Source organism: Gymnogyps californianus, chromosome 8 (genome assembly GCF_018139145.2).
Source record: "Gymnogyps californianus isolate 813 chromosome 8, ASM1813914v2, whole genome shotgun sequence".
NCBI lineage: Eukaryota > Metazoa > Chordata > Aves > Accipitriformes > Cathartidae > Gymnogyps > Gymnogyps californianus.
The window spans coordinates 35170996-35190753 of NC_059478.1; the positions used below are offsets into that span (position 1 = coordinate 35170996).

The 19758-nt window shown below is 52.8% G+C and overlaps 1 protein-coding gene across 1 annotated transcript; it reads right to left on the reverse strand.

The window, feature by feature from the left end:
* Nucleotides 1-16240: 16240 nt before the first annotated feature.
* DIRAS3 (DIRAS family GTPase 3) lies at nt 16241-17766 on the reverse strand. The gene is made up of 2 exons (XM_050901103.1): nt 17704-17766; nt 16241-17459 (listed from the first exon to the last, which is right to left on the reverse strand). The coding sequence occupies exon 2, from the start codon at nt 17373-17375 to the stop codon at nt 16779-16781; it is 597 nt and encodes a 198-aa protein (XP_050757060.1). The 5' UTR covers nt 17376-17459; nt 17704-17766; the 3' UTR covers nt 16241-16778.
* Between the last annotated feature and the right edge of the window lie 1992 nt (nt 17767-19758).

Below are 19758 nucleotides of genomic sequence, written 5' to 3' on the forward strand. Positions count from 1 at the left end.
CGCTCCCGTCCTCCGCCCGCAGCCCGTCTCCACGGGCGACCGGAGGGGGCGGCCTAGCCCCGCCCACCGCCCGCGCTCGCCCCGCCCACCCCCCCGCTCGGCCCCGCCCCGCCCCGAAAGGGCGGGGCGGGGCCGAGCGGGGGGTGGGCGGGGCCGAGCGGGGGAGTGGGCGGGGCCGAGCGGGGGAGTGGGCGGGGCCCGCCCCGCTCCCGGCGGGATCCCGGGCATCCGTAAGGATATTATTGCTATTTTAAGTGTTTTTGTGTTGTTGTTTGCTTTTTTTTTTAACTTTAATTTTTTTTTACTCCTGAGCCCGAGCGTGCGCGGCCCGAGGGAGCGGAACATGGGGGACACCGTGCCTATTCCCGAAGCCCATCACCCACCAAACCCCCCAGAGACGTACAGGCGAGTGATGTGCGAAGTGCCTCTTCCAGGTCTAAGGGAGATTGCACAACCAAATCCAGTCTCTCCTGCTCCAAAGGCCGGATTCAGACCCGCCGATGCTGTTTCCAAAGGGATTGCGACAGGAGGAGCGTATGCCCGGCGACTGGAACAGACCCGGCCCGCAGGGTGTGATGGCAGAGCATTCCGGACGCTGGACCGGTTGGAGCATCCCTGTGCTCCCACGCCCGGGGACGAGCTGGGCATCCCGTGGGATTTGCAGGAGCGCAGGGCCAACGCCGGCCCCCGGGGAGGAAGCAGGCCTGGCATCTGCAACGACTTGTCTGCTGCCCGAACGGGCCCGACCGACGTGCCTCTGCTTGCGGGGCTGGGCGCTTTGATGCTGCGAATTGCTCGGGAATACATTTGTCTTCAGAGGCGGCGGAGGGCGTTGATTAACACTTAAATACAGGTTGCTGCCTGGGAGCCTGCAGGAGCGCTCGTTAGATCAGATTAAGTTTGGTCTCGGTCTTGTTTTTATACCGGACTCATTGCTCTTCAGCTCCAGGAGGATATGTGAACATTTGGAGTTCGGTGTTTCTCCCCTATCTCCTCGGCTCTCGGCAGCGATGCTGGCTTTGGACACCGGGCTTCCCCCTCCGAAGGGAGGCCAGGGGCAGTACGGGGGGAAGGCAGCCCTGCACCCAGCACCCAACTTCTGCCGCCGGCTCTTACCCGCTCACCTTCCCTGCGAGGGACCGGGCACCGAGCCTGGGAAAAAGGAGACGGGATGAAGGGGAGGCAGCTGGGTGGGAGAAAATGCTGGTCCCATCGTGGGGAGAGACGGGGAAGCTGCTGTGCTCATCACCAACCAACACCAACTTCACGCCGAGTGTGTCCCCGTGCGGCATCCCGAGCGGCATCCCGAGCGGCACCTCTGCCCTGCAGCGGGTCTGAAAGCATCAGGAAAATCCCTCCTCACTCTTTTCCGCGGCCGTGTTCTGACACCAGCCCAGCCCAGTTGTTGCTCTTCTTGGCACAGCCAGGTCTTCAGGGACGATGCCAGCCCGTCTCCGCAGCCAGGGTTTGTAGCAGAGGAGATGGTATCGCCATTCCGCTTGGCTCCTTTTTATTCCGCATCTCCTGCATTATGGCTGGTAACGCTCCAGTGCTATAAAGTAAGTGCTGGATGCACAGAAGGACATTGTCATGCGTGATGCCCCAGTGCAAAAAAAACCCCAAAACCCCTAGGAAAACTGTCAAAAAAGAATGAATTCCTCATGCAATTCCTAATTAAAAAAAGAGAAAGCCACTTTTCCCCAAGCCTTGCCACCAGCCAGCCGGGCCCCGGGAAGCAATGCCCTCTCGTGGGCTAAAGAAGCAGCTACCCACTAATTCAGTTCTAATCGTGAGCTTAATTAACCAGCGTTAATTAACTACCTGTTGCCTTGCAGCGCAGCCTTCCTGGGCGAGCAGCCCCCCGACCCGAGCAGGAGCTTTTCCCGGGGGCTCCCGTCTCACCCCAGCCAGTTTGCCGTGTGGGGTTTGCAGGCAGCCCTCGGGGGCCACGGGCGAGTGGGGGCCCTGCCGGGCGGCACTGTGCTGGGGGGGTGTCTTGTGTGCATAGGAGCACATGCTGGGTGCACTGGAGCATGCACTGGGCACACTGGGAGGGCACACTGGGCGCACTGGAACATGCACTGGGCACGTTGGGTGCACTGGAGCATGCACTGGGCACGTTGACTGCACTGGAGCATGCGCTGGGCACGTTGGGTGCATTGGAGCATGCACTGGCGTGTGCAATAAGCACAGTGGAGCGTACACTGGGCCTGTTGTTGCATGCACTGGGTGCACTGGGAGCTGAGGCGTGCAGTAGCCAGGGGTTTGGGCAGGGGCGCGGGGCTGGGGGCTGCACATGTGCATTAGCATTCATGGCTCCAGCACGGAGGACGCTCATAAATGCCCTGGGGCTGAGCCTGGGCAAGAAAAGCCCAAGCTGGGCTAGTGGGAGGACTGGGGTGGAGGGTTTTGCTGGTGCAGAAAGGTTTGGCAGCACTGGACCCGCCTCAGTCTCCACCGATAAACCCCGTCGTGCTCAGCTTCAGCTCGGTGTCTGCAACACAGAGCCCTGGGGAGCTCTCCGCAGCCCGTGCCGGCTCTGCACCCATGCCGGTGCAGGCTCCCCTCCAGCACACGCTGCCCCACGGCTTTGTGGCTCGTCCCACAAAGGCTCCTTCTGCTTGTCCTGGCTAGGCAGAGTTATTTTTCTTCCTAGTGCTGCTAGTGCTGTGTTTTGGATTTAGTAGGAAAAGAACGTTGATAACACACTGATGTTTTTAGTTGTTGCTAAGTAGTGTTTATACCAAGTCAAGGATTTCTCAGCTTCTCGTGCCCAGCCAGCAAGAAGGCTGGAGGGGCACAAGAAGCTGGGAGGGGACACCGCCAGGACAGCTGACCCAAACTGGCCAAAGAGCTATTCCATACCATATGACATCATGCCCAGTATATAAACTGGGGGGAGTTAACTGGGAGGGGGGATCACGGCTCGGGAACTAACTGGGCATCGGTCAACAAGTGGTGAGCAATTGCATTGTGCACCACTTGCTTTGTATAGTTTAATTCTTTTAGTATTACTATTGTCATATTATTATTATCATTATCATTGTTTTTCATTCCTTTCTGTCCTATTAAACTGTCTTTATCTCAACTCACGAGGTTTTTTTTTCCTGATTCTCTCCCCCATCCCAGGGGTGGGGGGGCAGTGAGCGAGCGGCTGCGTGGTGCTTAGCTGCCGGCTGGGGTTAAACCACGACACTGCTTTATATCCCCGCTTCCCTGAAAAATAAATGCTGCCACTGAAACGTTACGGGAAAGGTGGCAGGTTAAATGCGGTTTTTATGGTGGCATCACAACCGTTTGCAGCTAACGTGATCGCTAGCGGCCAGGGGCTCTGCCGCTCCTCCCGCCGTGTTCCTCCAAACCAGCACCGAGCCTGTCCGGCAAACGGACCCGACGTCCTCCCGCAGCTCCCAGAGTCGGGGGGAAGGAGTGTGGCGGCCACCTTGTGCATGGGAGCTCGCCCCATCCCTCGCCCCGTCCTTCGCACGCCTGCGGCAGCATCGCCCGGCAGTGGCCGGCCCGCGCCGCCCTCCCCTCCCAGCCACGACAGGATTTGTTGTTCCCACCGTTCTTTCGGTGACTAATGAGCTTCATTTCTTTTTCCCCCGCTTCCTCTGAAAAAAGGGCATTTTTATATGCCGTTCGCAACCGTTTTTGCAACTGCCAAACCAGTAGTGACCGTATGTTGGAAAAATGCCGCTGAAGCTGGTGGAGGCCGCCCTGCTCCTCCTGCAGCTGACGTGACGCCAGGTTATACAGGAGCGTTGCGGTTTTGCAACAGGCTAAGTGTCTCTGCAGCATCCAGCGCTCCTAAACGCTTCCAGAAAAAAAGAGCAAGTTGCACCAAGTGACCATGCACGGGACCAGCCTTGCCGCTCGACGCGGAGCAAAGGGACTGTAAAACTTAAAGCGAGTTTGAACTTTGTATTTTCTCTATTAAACTTTTATTTTCCTTTTCACCAGGGGCTGGATAAAGACTCTGCACGAGGAGATCACTTGGCTTTCCTTCCTTTTTTTCCATCCCAGATGTTAAAATAAAGGCTGTCTCACCTTTGACTGAAGTCAGGACTGAGTTCTTCAGATCTGCAGTGATACAAGCACAGTTTTTCCTTTCTCCTCCAAACACAAATATATATATAAATATTTATTATTGTTAGCGTGTATCAGAAGAGTGTATTAAGCCTAGATCAGAGCACCCACGCTATTAGAGTCTTTGCTTCAAGAGCTTACCTGCTTCCCACCTTTTGTCCATTCAGAAAGACCGGGGGTGATGCGGGGAGATGGAATGACTTTCCCAAGGACACGACACAGATCAGTGACCAGAACTGGTTCATAGAAAACCGTGAAAAACTTGCCGGCGGCCAGGCCAGCGGTACGGCACCCCCGAGCCCATCATCTTGCTGCCTCAGCCTCGCTCTTCCCCACCCTTCTGACCACAGACACACACGAGGAAGGTGACACAAAGCAAAGCAACCGTTTGTTTTTGCAGCTTGCTTTTCACGCATCTTCCACCTGTATTTCAACCTCGGCTACTGCAAATAACTTTTTTTGTCAGTTGAGTCTTTTCTTTTGCTCCCCTTAACCCATAGCAAAGTGCGTGAACGCTGTTTCGAATGTGAGGTATTAGCAGCAGCCCACGCCTGTGGGATTCGGTGCGGTAGCCAGGGTTTAATCCTGTCCACCACGGTCATTTATCTTTGCTGAACTCTCATTATTTCCTGCGTAATAAGGTTTAGAGTTCAGCCAAGGGACATACTGCAATACCATAAACCTGGAAGACAGAAGAGCTGGTCTCAGCGTGCACTTTGGCCACGCTCAAGCAAAGCCGGATTTCCTCCGCGTGTTTGACGCTGCTGCTCCTTTCTGCCTCGGATGCGCTGTAGCCCGTTCCAGGGGCGGCTGAGAAGATGCTGGAGCTCCAACCCATCACCAGCCAGGCATCACCACCGTCCTGCCCTGCCCAGTGCCGGGGAGGTGGGGGGGGGTTCACTGAATGAGCTGGGGGGGGGTCTTCCCCAGCCGAATTGTGGAGACCTCTGACGCTGGAGAAAAAGAGCCAAATCACTCCCAGCCCTAACGACCCTCCAGTGCACGTGAACCGAGAGAGGGTGGGTTAAAGGAGCGGGGCCAGCACTATGGGAAAGGCAGAGCTTCGCCCACGCCTGCAGGAAAAGGGCAGCACCGGAGCCTGCCCGGTACCCAGCTCCCAAACGCAGGCACCCAGCAAAGCCCTTTCCCAGGGACCGCCTGTCTCTCACACGGCCATCCTAGAAAGGACAGCCACCTTTTTGCTCAGAAGCGGTTCCTCGTGCCCCGGGGAGGCTCCGAGCACCCAGCCGGCAGCAGGGCTTTGCCCGCCGGAGCCTAGTGCTGAGGGATGCTGAGCAGCAGTGACCACAGAGGATGCTCCCAGCGCCTCGGGGCACTTATGCTGCAAAATAATCGTACATCGAACATACAGTGCACAACCAGCTGAACAAGAGAAACAGCAGCGGTTGCGTAAATCTCTCCTTAAAGGCCATAAGCGGAGCTGCTGTTGGCAGGAGCGTTGCAGAGAGCAACGTGCGTGCATCTCCCAAATAATCCAGTTCCAGAGGGGAGCTTATCGCTTCTTCCCTACCAGGGAACGAGACACAGCACCTAATGCAACAGAGAGGCAGCAGACCTTGAAATGAAAAGTAGCGCGGGTTTGCAAGCGGGTAAGAACTTCTGGGGTGCTGGGAGATGCCGCGGGCACGGCTGCAGTCAAGGGGGGGACCTGCAGCCCCACCGACAGCATCGTGGAAAATCAGCATTAGCCTCACGTTCGCAGTGCTGGACGAGCCGTGCCCGAAGGTCAAGTGCGTCATCCCAGGGGGAGGGATGCACAAAGAGAAATAAAGTGATTTTTTCCATCCATTTGACCAAAAGCCAACCCTAAGTGAAAGGCTGCCAGCAGCAGGGCTGGCCTCTCCGAGGACAAAGCAGCAGTTTGCGCCGAGGTGGGGTCAGTCTGAGCCCCCGGCACAAGCGTGGTGCTGGGCTGCCATGCACCCACCCAGTGCCCGTGTCCAAAGCTGTATTCCATGGGAGTTTGTTCTAAAACTGGCACTTTTTACGATGCATCTTGACTTTAAGCATTCACCACTCTGTAACGAAAACTTATCTTGTCAGAAAAACATCAGCCAGCTGCCTCGCTCCAACACTACCGTGAGCAAAGATGCTTTCCTGAACCTGCACCTCGAAGTAAGGCGCTGGACACGCCAGCAGCAGTCAGCAAAAATGAAACACCAATACTCGGCATAAATTGCCCACTTCTTTTGCAAGATGCCCAAAGAAGTCAGCATGGGGGTCGAAGCCGGCCGGGCTGGCAGGCACTGCAGCCGAGTCCCCGGGCCCAACCACTGCCCTTCTCCTGGCAGCGAGGATGGAGCAGGCAGGAGCCAGGCAAGAGCAGGCAGAGCAGAAAAGCTCAGTTCTTAGCTTTTTCCCCTCCCTAGGAAATCCTCAAAATTGTGTCATGTTCCCCCCCAAAACCCAGTAATTTTTCCCCAGCATCTGTGCAGAACGGGAATTTTGACTTGGTGGCTCCGCTGAGCTTGTACTTAACTAGAAACGCACAGAAAAATGATCCTGAAAATAGCAGAGAGCATGCTAGAGCTCGCTCCTGGTTAGGTGCTGGCGCGGGGTGGAGGTAGTTGTCGTGTCTTTTGGGAGGCGGGTGGTCTCCCAGCTATCCCATGCGTTTAGCTCACTGGGCACGGAGTCCCGAATAATAGTTACAGCAAGGTCCTTTATAAATAAACCAGACAGATATGCGCAGCCAGCAGTCAAGAAAGGTTTTCTCTAGAGCAGAGGAGTAATCAAATTCCGCGTAGACACGCGGGGAAGGAGAACCGGAGGTGCGGGAGACAGCACAATGTAATTTACAGGGCAGCCATCCCTCATCGCTCCTCTGTGCAGGGGTCAGAGCCTGCGCCTGTGACCGTGGTCCCTGGCCAAGAGCGGTCCCCGCTCCCCCGTTGCCATCCCTGCCCCGTTAACAGCCGGTGTTCCCTCCCGTGCTGGCCCCCGTGCCCCGCTGAGCTGCGGGGCACCCACGCTGCCGGCAGCCGGCTCCGTCCCAGCCGCCCCAGCACTGCGCTTCCTTGCATTCCCAGAGCGAAGCCTGAATTAATGAGCCAAAAAAAAAAAAAAAAAGAAAAAAAAAAATCAATATCTTGGCTGTTTTGTTGAATAGACTCTGCTAAAGGAGAAAGACCAGGAGAGAAATATTGCTGTTCACCCCTGCCAGCCAGCTCCAGCGCAGACAAGGGCAGGGGGTTCAGCCCGCGGGGAGATCCCCAGGGAGGGCCAGCCAGAGGAGGGGGCACCAGCACCTGCGATGCGCGGGGCAGAGGGTCAGAAAGGTTCCCCAGTCCCTTCTGGCAGCAGAAAATGGATAAAGGGGCAAGACGCACCAGCCAGCTACAGCGTCGTCGGAGAAGAAACCAGAGCCCAGGCTCCCCTGGCTTTGCTACCTCTGCTTGCCCACCCACGTCCCGAGGGGCCAGCCCCTGGCAATATGGTCTGAACTCCCCCCATGCTTATTTTCCCTATTTATCATGTATTTCTTTCACAAATGAAGGAGTATCTCACTTCAATCCCCATCACTGGGCTGGCGGACCCAGCCTTCCCTGGAATAAGGCTGTCCAAAAGGAGCACATGTGATAAATTACCCTGTCCGGTAAGAAAACCACACCGTTTTACATCACGCGCATTACAAGAGCAAGTGGCACCGTACCGCAGACTGAAAACATGCAACGGCCAAAAATTGCCTGATAGGGCTGTAACCTTCCCATGCTCCATGTAACTGAAATCCTCCAACCGATCAAATTGCAACGTCGCACGTAAAGAAAACGCAGGCCCGTTAGATTTCCCCAGGCGTTCACAATTTGATAGAACAGCTGAATGTATTTCAAATTGCACAACCTGCTTTCCTGTAAGGGTGCGTTTCAGTACGCGCAGCCCTGGCAGGCACATCGCGGAGATGGCTCCGGGCCGGCTGCTTCTCATCCCATCTGCATCCCATCGGCTGAATCCAGCCGGGACCACAACCCTACCCCGGCTGCTGCTGGGGAGGGGGGGAGCCGTACTAGGCACCCCTCCGGGAAGGGCTGTGCCAGGCGGCACCCTGGGCCCTGCTAAAGGCTGTTTCGAGCAGTAACGAATGCAACAACAAGAAAAAATCTTAAACACCAAATATCCTTCTGTTACGCATGACTCGCATTACGGACAAACACCAGCCACGCTTCAGCATCCTCTTTCTTGTGTGTAAAGACTATTTTTTCGCCTAAAAAAGAACCTAACAAATCAATGCCTGGAATTACGCCTGTGGGAAAGAGTCATTTCTTACAGTCAATAGAAATATTTTCCATTTTTGAGCCACGTTCTGGCTGATCTTTCCAGATACTCAAGAAATCAGCCGATCTCCCCGTTCCAGCTTGGCCAGCTGGTAAAGCATCTGACAGCAGAAACAGCTGAAACAATTTGAGCACAAACATCCCCTTATTTATTAATTTTCTTCCCCTTTCCTTTTGTGGGCTTTACTTTGTAGAAATGACATGTCAGGACTGCACAGGGACAGACCTACCTCTTGCAGCTCTGGTGTACTGCTCCTCGGAGGCAGAGGGAGCATATTCAGTTGCTCCCTCGCCTCCATACTAATTCCAGCAGGTCTATATGGCCCTGTATAGGGCCTGCATATATTTTGCAGAGGTAGTTTTTATCTGCTGGCTGGGGTCTGCTCCGTCGCCTGCCTGCCCGGGACGCTCTAAGCTGGCAGTAGCAGCGATGGCAGCGATGCAGCCAAGAGCCGTCTGCTCCACGGCAGCAGGACGTGGGCAGCCAGCATGGGCTGAAGATGACTTTTCGTCGCTCCCTTCTCAGACGAGACCTTGGTCTTGGTCCAGGGACTCCACCTGACAGACGGATTTTTCCCTCCAAGGAGGGATTTTCACTGCCTGGGTGTGAGCTGCTTGTCTCTCGCCCACCGGGAGCCCACGGGCAGCCTGAGGCAGATAATGGGATGCAGGGGTTGGAGAAAACCATGTAGGAACAAAGGAGAAACAACAACATAGGAGAGAAGAGTCTTCATATCTCCGTCCTTAGATATTTTTAGTCTGAAAAGCATAAATGCATCACTGAGATATAAAAAGAAAGCTCCCCGCTGGTTCCCATGCCAGAGACATCGGTGCAGTGCTCTGCCCGCTTCCCACCCTGGTCAGATGCTCGCCCTAAGGCAGGGTGGGAGCAGGGACTCTCGGTGGGGGTGGAAGGGAGCCCAGTTAGGAAAGGAACGGCCCGTGCTCACCCGCCTGCCCACACGACCCCCCAGCACAGCCCTCTCTGTTCGGGGAGGGGGGCAGGCTGATCCTTATGCTGCGGGAACAGCCTGGCCGCTGGCGGCAAAGAGCGGCGTGTTCAACCATCCCTTCTTTGAGGCAACGGACACCTTGTATTTACGCACGGGCACAATGCAGCGTGCGTGCACAAGCTTTTCAGATACCGATCCTTGAAAAAAAAAGAGTAGAATTACGCAGAAAAAAAATCTGTCAGATATGACTGATTTCCTCTTGCCGTGGAAAAACAGGATGCATTTTTAAAAGGGGAGTCTTCATCAAGATACATGCCACATCCGTGCCCACACTGTCATTCTCAGTAAAAAGGAGCAACTTTTTCTGTTCTCCACTGGGAGAAAAAGATTTTGATTTCTGCTGGCCAGCTCTGACCATCTGGCTGTGCTGTCTCTTGGTGTCGAGGATGTGATCACGCCATGGTGCTGTGTCACACCGCTGCATATCCTGAACACGTCCTACCCCCCCCGGCTCCTGTCAAAGGGCTGCAGGAGGTACTTGCGGGCACCTACAGCCCACTCCTGCACTGCTGCAGACTCAGCCCCGGGAGACACGGGCTGGGTAAAGCTCACCCAAAGGCTTTGTGGAGCAGCCGATGTTGACGTTTGCTGGCTTCTGCGTGTTTCTTGTTGACAAACTGCAAACGCAACATCCATGCCTCTCCCGGGTAACCTGGAGCACCGCCGCGCACTCTGGTTGCTCAGCGGTGGGTATTGTCACGATGTTGACGTGTTTTATTTTAGTCTCACCTCTGGGTACGAACAGCTGTCACCTCAGAAGTGCCCTTTCCGAAAGGCAGAGGTGAAACAACAAGGCTCTTGCTGACGCTCAAGATGCAAGGCTTTTCATTTCTGTGCTGCCCGGACGTTTAGCACTGGGGCAGCATTCGCGCGTGTAGGAAAACCACCTCCCTCTAGCTGGAGGAGACCTCACAGGCTCAGCTGGTGAGATGCAGGGGTCTCGTCATGGGTGTGTTAATAATATATCGTTATCAGTAAAATGTTTTAAATTGCAGTCATTAAAAATAGATCCAATGCCTTCCAGTGGGAGGCTGTTTCCAAGCGGGAACACACACGTACTTTGCTCTGGAGTTACCATTCTATTTACTCACCTCTGCCTACAGCTGCTCTTGGAGGATCAAGTTTTCATTCATTGATTTGTCAAGGTCCACATGTACCTTCTTAAGAAGTAGCTCAGACAGAAAAGCTGCAGACCTGCCTGGCCGTTGGGTCCCGAGGAGCAGCCCAGACGAGCAGGCTGAATTCATTCCATGTATTAAGGACGGTGCGAGCGCTACGCTGGCAAACTATGCAGGCTGCGCAGTGCTTTATTGCCTCGGACCTCCTAGAGCCGAGGGGACTGAGCGCCTGAGTCGCTTCAGCACTTCTGGGGAAAGCTGTGCACAAGGAGAAGTGCATTTTGGTTGGTTTCAACTTCCAACTCTTTGCCAGCACTTGCCCAAGTGCTTAATTTTCACTGGAGCTACGTAGATGGAGTCAGTCTCCAACAGATACAGATCACTGCATTTACCAGAGCTAAATACGTACATATACAGAATTGACCCTGAATCGCTTGAGAAAATCCAGCTTTCTCCTGCAGCTGAGTCTCTGTGGGCACAGCTCAGGACACACGGGCTTTGCCTGACCCTAGAAACACTGTCGAGGATGCCTGTCATACGCCAGGCCACTGCTTCCAGTCTCAGTTTCCTGCTGGAGCAGGAAGATACCCATAACCTCATACCATTTATCCATTCAGCAGAGCTCACGGGGCGGGGGGGGAGCATTCACAGAGAAGCCACCGAGAAGCAGATCAACTGCATTCGCCGTCTCCTCGAGTCAAGGAGCGAGTTCTCAGCACAGGCTGCCAAGAAGCGATGGGCCATGGCAGTCCCCCCACGCCCACCTAGCTACGGACTGAGGGGCAACCGGAGGGCTGCCGGAGCACTTCGGGATGGTTGGAAGACTCTGGTTCCCTGCCAAGCCAGGAAAACACAATCTCTTTGCCCCATTCCTTTCCCCTCTAATTTGCAGACTTGCTGGAAAAGGACAGACAGCAGGAAATTGGACTGGACGAAGCAGAGCAAGCCAGACCCCACGCCTGCTGCTGCTGCTTTGGCAGTGCCAGCGAGGCGAGCTCGGCCACTGCGGGACATGGCGACCTCGCACAGAAGAAAAGCAACCGTGCCAAGGCAGCGCCGGTACTTGGGTCCTTCCCTCCGTTCCCCGCTCCTCCTGTCCTTCTGCATTATTAGATGTATGCTTAAAAGGGGGAAAAAAAAAAAGGAAGCAATTAGGGGTAGCAGTGCTAGCCTAGCATGCAGCAATATCCATTAACTAGGAGGCTCCTACGCTGCAATTAGTTTTAAGCTGTCTTCAGCATTTTCATTAGCTCTTAGGTGCTTTTGATGTACTTAATTTATGCCACAGAAACTGTAGAAGATGGCAGACGATGATTAAGATGCGCTTTTACTCTTCTAGAGTGCGCCGAGTACCTTGTAGCTACGGACCATGCATATAAAGCAATACTGCTTCTTACTCAGAGCTGTTTGTTACATTAATCATGTGCCTGCTTTGCTCTGGAAGAGGAATTAGAATATAGCAATATTCTGGCTGCTTGTTTTTAAAATACGCATGTGGGTGGACACTCCAGCTACTGCTCACATTTTTCTCTTGCAAGTCGCAGAAGAGCTGTTCGTGATTCTCCTCCCCGGTATTTTCTCTTGACAGCAATTTTGTTGGCCAGACTCAGGAAGGAAGCTGCCTCAAGCCAGTCAACAAGCGTTGCATGGAAATAATAAGTATTACTGATTGAGAAATGTTTGAATTTCTGGATTGTGGAGAGGAAACCTTGGAACAGCTTTAAAATGAAAGGTGCCATAATAATTTTTCCTCCAGCAAAGAAACAGAAGGCCTGCAGTGCTATTATCTCTGTCCATTAAAACACTTCTGATTTGACACCTTCTAGTCTGAATGTTGCCTAACAAGTTCTCGGAAACGCACTGCAACGCTCTTTCTGAAAATTATTTAAGAGCTCTACAATAGTAGAAAGCAAGGAACTGATTTTTAAGAGCAAAATTTGAGCAAGCTTTAAAGCCAGCTTGAGATCCTGAAAGGCAGATCTAAGGAAAACCTGCGTTAATGCACCACTCAGTCCATGTTGCTTCCAACTTAAAGCAGCTGCTTGGCAGAGAAAATGCAAGACAGGGTTAAATTATTGCTGGAAATACATACCGAGCCGGTCAAAGCTAGGAATTGCCAGTCCTCGTTAAGTCCTGAGACAGAGGGTAGCGATTAACACAGTAAGTGACTTTGCCTGAAATGTCTCAGCCTTCAGCCAGCCACCCAGGCTCCCGACAGGTCTCATCATTCATTCGGGACGTTGCACAGAGAATTTTTTTTACAGTCAACCGTGTTCACCTCGTGATCCTGGAAAGACGTTACGGAGGCATTAAGAGCAACTCAACAAGTTGTATCAGCGTCTTCCATGACCTTGTCTCACCACATCTGAACTCGTGGAGAACATTTCAGAAAAACAGCGAGTTCTGGGATTGAATGAAGTTTGATGGGGGGGGGGGGAGAGAAAAACAACCAACTTGAGAAATAGTGAGTTACCATTCTGCTCGCCAGATGCGAGCAGCGTGTCAAGGCACGTCTCCAAGCTGAAGAGTTTATAGGATGCGTAAATAGCTTCATAAAAAACACGTTGTCACTGCCTCATGAAAACGCATGCTGTCGGCAAACAGCAGTTAAGGACAAAGCCTGTAACGTAATACAAGAGCTAGCTCTATCAGACATCAGAACTGCTTGTTTACTTCAGACAAACGATTTTACCTGAATGGCTTTCGTCAGAATATCTTCAGCTTTTTTTTTTTTTAAAACCAGATCTGGTCACTTTTTTAAACTGCACTTTTTCAAAAAAGGCTAAAGCATTTATTTCCAACACATACTCCTTACACTACAAAACACTTCAATCCTTGAAGAAAAAAAATCATTATTCCTTTAATGCAGCAAAATGCTCCTACATGAGAAATGAAACTTAAGCATGTGTGCAATAAACTCCTCAAATGCTATCTGCAAGAGACACATATTACTTCAAGTACAGTTTTAGCAAAAACTTACCCATCAGTCCCTAAAAACGATGGATCTTCAGCTACTCTCCAGTTAGTCTGAGGGCCATAATTCTACAGCTACGCCATCGCTCCCGAATAACGACGTCAGCCCAAGACTACTGCTTATAAGAGCACAAGAGGAACGATGCCGCCGTCTGTCCCAGCACACACAAACCCAGCAGATCCGAATCCAAGGTTTATGAAGTAACGTTCATTTACAAGTGGAATGTGACTGCTGTTTCCTAATGATTAACGAGCATTCCCAAGCAATATGGTATTTTTCACTCTGTTACTAACTATAGTAATTCTCTACATAGCTCCCCGGAAGATTGTGAAGATACTGCCCTCTAATTTAGATTTGTATGGAACATTTAGTAGCCAACATCTTGACAGGCATCAGTCCAATTAAAATAAATTTCCCTTCTGATAAGAATGATGGATTACACACACACAAAAACCAGACTAGTTCAGTTTATATGGAAACAAAATACAATTATGCAATGTATTTATTAATACAGTTTTCATTTACAATACAATTGATCCAGCACACCCAAAACATAGATTATTTACACAGCATGAAAGGCAGCCACACCAGGCGTCACTCGTTCCCAGTCTGCTCTAGGCTCCTAGGCTGGGACTTGGGGTGCTGGTGCCCCCACACCACCATCCTGCATCACCAGCAGCACCTAAGCATCTCCACCCGAGCACCTCCATCGCCCACTCGGTCCCGTGGGACCTCCTCTCGTAGCCACCAAAGGCAGCTTGGGGGATCTGCCAGCGATTCTCCCAGGAGCAGGCACAACTGAGCCTGCGTTGTTCCTATTACTTGTTCCTTGTGCTCTGCCGGACCCCAGTCCTCAGCGCTCTCCGTACCACGTATAGGGAAAACACCGCAGTGATAATGACACATTACAGAACATCTCGGCTGCGTGAATAATTGCAGATACACGCTGCCCTGCCTTTGTGCAGGCATCTCCATCAAGGCAGTGGGAGTTGTAGAGACATTATTAGGTCTCATGACATTCTAAAAAGGCTTAAATATGAAATGTCTTATAGGGGTTTCAAAGGCTGGAATGGAACTGAAATAGTCTTTGCAATAATAATTGCCAGATGCTAAAAACAACCCACAGAGAGAAGCATTGCATAACTGCTTGGAAATGAGAGAACAGAGGGATCAAAATCCATGCACAAAGTTAGAGAGGAAAAAGCAAGAGTTATTCTCAAGCAAAGCCATGATGGCTGCTTCTACAGCTGCCCTTCAGCTTGACTCACCCCTGACTGCAACAGAAGCGAAGGTTACACACAGCAGTGGCACAGAGGACCACGCCAGTCAGCACCACAGGTCCAGCACAGGAAGCTCGCGGGCTATCATCTCCAATAAGAAAAATCAGGTGTAGAGCCTTTGTATCAGCTTGGCAAACCCGCACTTGATTTTGGCAAGTAAGCGTAACATCTCAGTCAGCACCGAACACTCATGCAGAACTTGCTCGGGTTTCTGAAATCCCAACGAGTAAGGTTTTCTGCTGAATCAGATGGCGTGAGGGCTCCAGCTGTAACTGGGGCAAACTCCCCTGGCACACACGGAGCTAACTGACCCCTTAGGTTTGTGTGGGAACAGCCTGAGGAGACTAGAAAAGCAGCTCACGGACAGACTAGGAGACAATGGAGCATCAGGAGCCAGCATTGATCGTAAGAGTTGTTCAAATATGTGAGATATTAACACGGGTACAAACTTCATGGCTTTGTGTATTAGTCTGCAACACATGAACAAATAACAGCTGAGAGAAAAGGCCCTTCTCTAGCATCTTATGTAGAAAACCAGCCGTTATTAATAGACACTAATGCTTTCAAACTAAGAAAGGGTATGTACTTTCCAGCATCTCCTGTTCCATATTTTGTTCATCTTCAACAATAAAAACCATTTCACTAGAAAAGTGCTATAAAAAGCAGCAATTCCTCTCTCCCATGTCTCTTGCGTCAACACTATGTTGCTGAGTAAAAATCAAATCCACAGTGCCATACTGAAGTCCTTACAGTCTTCTGCTGGGACTAACACATACACAAAGTAGGAGATCTATGGCATAGGCTGACAGCAAATACTCGCACTTATTTTCTTGAAATCTTTCTCAGCCATGCACTGCAGATGAGGCTTATCATGCTTGTCTCTTATTAACAATAGCCAAAAAAAAAAAGCAAGGGGGGGAAACAAGAGATAGATTAAGCCCGTGTTTCCAGGCCTTTCATTTGCGGAAGCGTCTGCTAAAAGCTTCTGTCAGAGAAGAGTTTGTTTTAAAAATGTAGCTTCCAGGTATAGATGTTTCTTCCCAAAGCAGCGTTACCTGAACCGACTAGTCATAAATCTCAACTAAAACCTAGGTAACTGGGATGAAATAAGTGAGGGGAAAAAAACCCCCACCAACTATCTAAGAGAACTCCAGGAAGATTGCAAAAGTAGCTTCAGCCACATGCAAAACCAGACTGACAGTTGGGAAAGGAAAGGCCAATTGCCAAGATAACCAGCTACTACATCAACTGGTACTTACAACAACCGATCACTTTCGGGAAGGAGGCAGCTCTTGCTTAAGGATGCCGAGAATCACCCCTGGATTTGGAGCCAGAGCACGTGGAACCTCCTACCTCAGTGAACAGGGAAAGTCAGAGTAAAGGGGGTAAAAAAAAAAGGCAAACAGCCTGATTATATGCAGGTATAGCTGTAATCACTCACAGAACTGCAGAAGTCTCAGGAATTGCATAGCGCACAGGAAAACTTAACTTCTACCATGGAAAAACTGCGTCTTTGGTAGGCAAGCCAGTCTGTCTGCCAAAAATGTAAGCATCTGGAGCCACATCTACGCTCATTTGCAGGGCAAATGCCTAGCTTTGTTAAAGATTTGCTCTGGTCAATAGATTCCTGGAAACAATTTTTGAAGGATACACATTATAGATACTATGATTTCTTTCAAGCTAATAGGCTGGAAATACTTAAAACCTAGCATGTACTCACAGGAAGAGAGACGTTTGTTTCTGACTGACATTTTTCTCTCAACTTCTTGCATTAAAAACTTCTAGTCACATGTAATTGCTAACATTGAACATTTATTGTTTTAAAAAAAATAAACATGCAGAAAGCCATCCTCTTTAACACCAACACATAAAATAATCCAGCGGAGACTTTAGAGAAAAGCAATAGCCCTAGAAGGCATGGATTCGTCTGAAACCTCCAGCAGAAAGGTATTTTCTGCGGGAGTCCACGTTCCGATTACACCATGCAGTGGTGCGAGTCCAGCCAAAGTCAATCACATAACAGAGCACTTGCCTTGCAGTTTATCTTTCTTTTTCTGCTGCTTGGATTTCTTTCCGTCCACCTGGAGACTGACAGTTCTCCTCTTCTCCAGATTCAAGAGCTCCTGGAAGAGCTCCTGCACGTTGTAGTTCATTTTGGCTGATGTCTCCATAAAGGAGCACTTCCACTTGCTGGCTAACGCTTGCCCCTCGCTGGCATCCAGCTCCCTCTGGGTCTCGTCGCTTTTGTTACCCACCAACATGATTGGGATTTTTTGGATGTCCCCTTTAATCTGACAGATCTGTTCAAAGATGGGCTGAAGATCTTCCATGGACTGCCTGCTGGTGACAGAGTACACCAAGATGAAAGCATGCCCTTTGGATATAGACAGCCTCTGCATAGCAGGGAACTGATGGCTTCCCGTGGTGTCTGTAATCTGAAGGGTGCAGATGCTCTTATCACAGCTGATTACCTGCCGGTACGTATCTTCGATTGTGGGGATATAGGTTTCCCTGAAAGTTCCCCTTACAAAACGAAGGACCAAGGAGCTTTTGCCAACCCCTGCTGCTCCAAACACAACCACCCTGTAATCATTGCTCTGTTCAGGCATGTTTGCTGCGCTGCGATACAAGTGAAGGTTTTAACTGAAAAAGCCTGAGTTCTTCAAGTTTACACACCCCTATACAGAGGTGGCCTGCGGAGAATGGAGAGGGAGGGGGCAAAAGGGAAAGAGAGGAGCAGGGGGAGAAAAAGAGAAAGAAACCGTTCACACCATCTCGCTAATTTTACGGTACGTTATTGAAATAAGCAATTAAGTCGGTCACTCCCCTCCCATCCTTTTTTCCTGCCTTAAAGAGAAATAAACCACTGTGTGTGTCGTCCCCCCCGGCATACATCCCATGCTCACTGAACGGTATGAGACGTGAAAACGAACTCACCCGTAGCCATCAGCTCCACCGTCCAGCGAAACGAGACTAAAATCGCCTTACCCGCAGCGGGGAAGCTGTGCCACCTCCGGCCGCAGCCCCGCCGCTGCGGGGAGGGGAGGCTCGGCTCGGCTCCGTGCCTGCCCCCCCGCCGCCGCCTCCCTCCTCCTCCTCCTCTTCCTCCTCCCCCCGGGCCTGCGGGGAGCTCCCCCGCTCCCCCTCGGCACCTGCGGGCAGGCAGCGGTCCCAGGGCCCCTGGCTTTCTCTTTCTTCCTATATGGCTCCATCCACCCCGCTACCGAAAGCGGCAGGAGCTGCCTGCCGGGCTGGCAGAGCCCGGCGCTGCGGCGTCCCTGACGATGGATGGCAGCTACCGCAGCGGGCTGTACCACCGCCCCGGCCGGGCGCGGCACCGCTCCGGGGGAACCCCGCCGGTGCTGCCCCTCCGGGACCCCCCCCTTCCCCAACCCCCTGCGGCTGCGGGCAGGGGACCTGCCTACCCCTGTGCCTCATAAAAGCAAAGAAATAATCAACACAGCCGCCTGGATCTGGTGGTTAAAGCTGCGGGAGCCGAGTTTTGGCGCTCCATCCCTCTAATTCCGGGCACGAATAAACACGCGAGTCTCTCTCCCTCCATCGCACCTCCTTTAGCCCCCTGCACCACAGGCCCCCAGGCGCTGACGGGCCCTGCCCGCACGCTCCCCAGCTCCAATTTAAGGCTGATTTTGTTTCAGCACTTAAAATGCGGGTCAGCTTTCCACCCTTGCTGCTATTAAAAGCGGCAGGGATGATCTGGGGTACTCCTGCAGCCCTCCCGCAGAGAAGCCACCAAACCTGTCGGGCTATGGCCGCTAAGGTCCGCGACTTCGATTTGGCTCCATCACACGGGCAAATAAAAGAAAGGGCTGCTTTTCACCATCACAGGTTGCATTTCTCCTCATTTATGAGGAATTTCCCCCAAACACCGTCTCTCCACACGCCCCCTCCTAAGGCAGACCGGATCAGCAGCCCAGATAAGCCGCTGCCTGACAAGAGAAGGCGCCCATGTCCCCGCTGCTTACGCCTCCGAAATGGCCCGGGGCTGAGAGCGCCGGGCCCACAACCGGCCGCTCCCGCCTCCCTCAGCTCCCCTCCCGCCTCGGCGCCTCCTCGCCCCGCTCCGCCCGAGCCGCCTCTCCAGCCGCCGCCGGCGCCGCCATGGCGGGCGGGAGAGGGCGCCCCGCGCTCGGCTCCCGCCTCACGGCCCAGCGGCGGGAGGGCGGCCGAGGGCAGCCCTTTCCCCGGCCCCGCCGCTTGCTCTCCCGCAGGGGCTTCCCGGCTGCGGAGCCCCGCTGAGGCTCAGCCCGCACCCTCCCTCATGCCCCAAAATGGCTGCCGGCCGCCATGGCGGGGGCTCAGGGCAGCCGGCCCCAGTCAGACCCCAAACCTGCTTCTCCAGAGCCTCCCACCGCCCCCAGCCACCCACCTGCACCCAGAGAAGGACTACACCGACCTCCACCCCAGGGGCCAGGCCTGGCCCATTAGCGGGTTAATATGGACGTCTTAATTGGCCAGGTGGCGATGGCAAACCACCACCACGAGCACCGCAGTGCTTGTCTGCCTTTGCTGGGCACGCTGGCAGGGGTCAGTTCTCCTCCCCGGCTGCTGGCCGCAGAGAGCCTTGGAGCAGAGAGGTTCGACATTTGTCAGGTTGACGGGTGCAATTTGTTTAGCCCTGATTCCTGAGGACAGCCGGTCTCAGCTTGTACTAACAGCAACATCTCCCACCGTGACAATTAAAACCATCCCTGTGTCTGGCTGTGGCCAGGAGGCGGGGTGTTGCATTGCCTGGATGAGAATTCTTCTTCTTTTTTTCTCTAGAATGTTGTTTTTTTTTTTTTTCTGAGCATGACCTCGGGCTTGGACCAGAGCTTCCCATCGGGAAGTCTGCAAAAAGCCGTGGGTCCCTGGGCAGCCATCAAGGAGTCGTCAGCACGGAGCTGCGCTACCTCACAGGGGGAGAGGAGATGGTCCCCGGCCAGCGCGCTCGGACAAGGCCAGGCCCTGCGGAAGCTGCAGCCAGGGCTG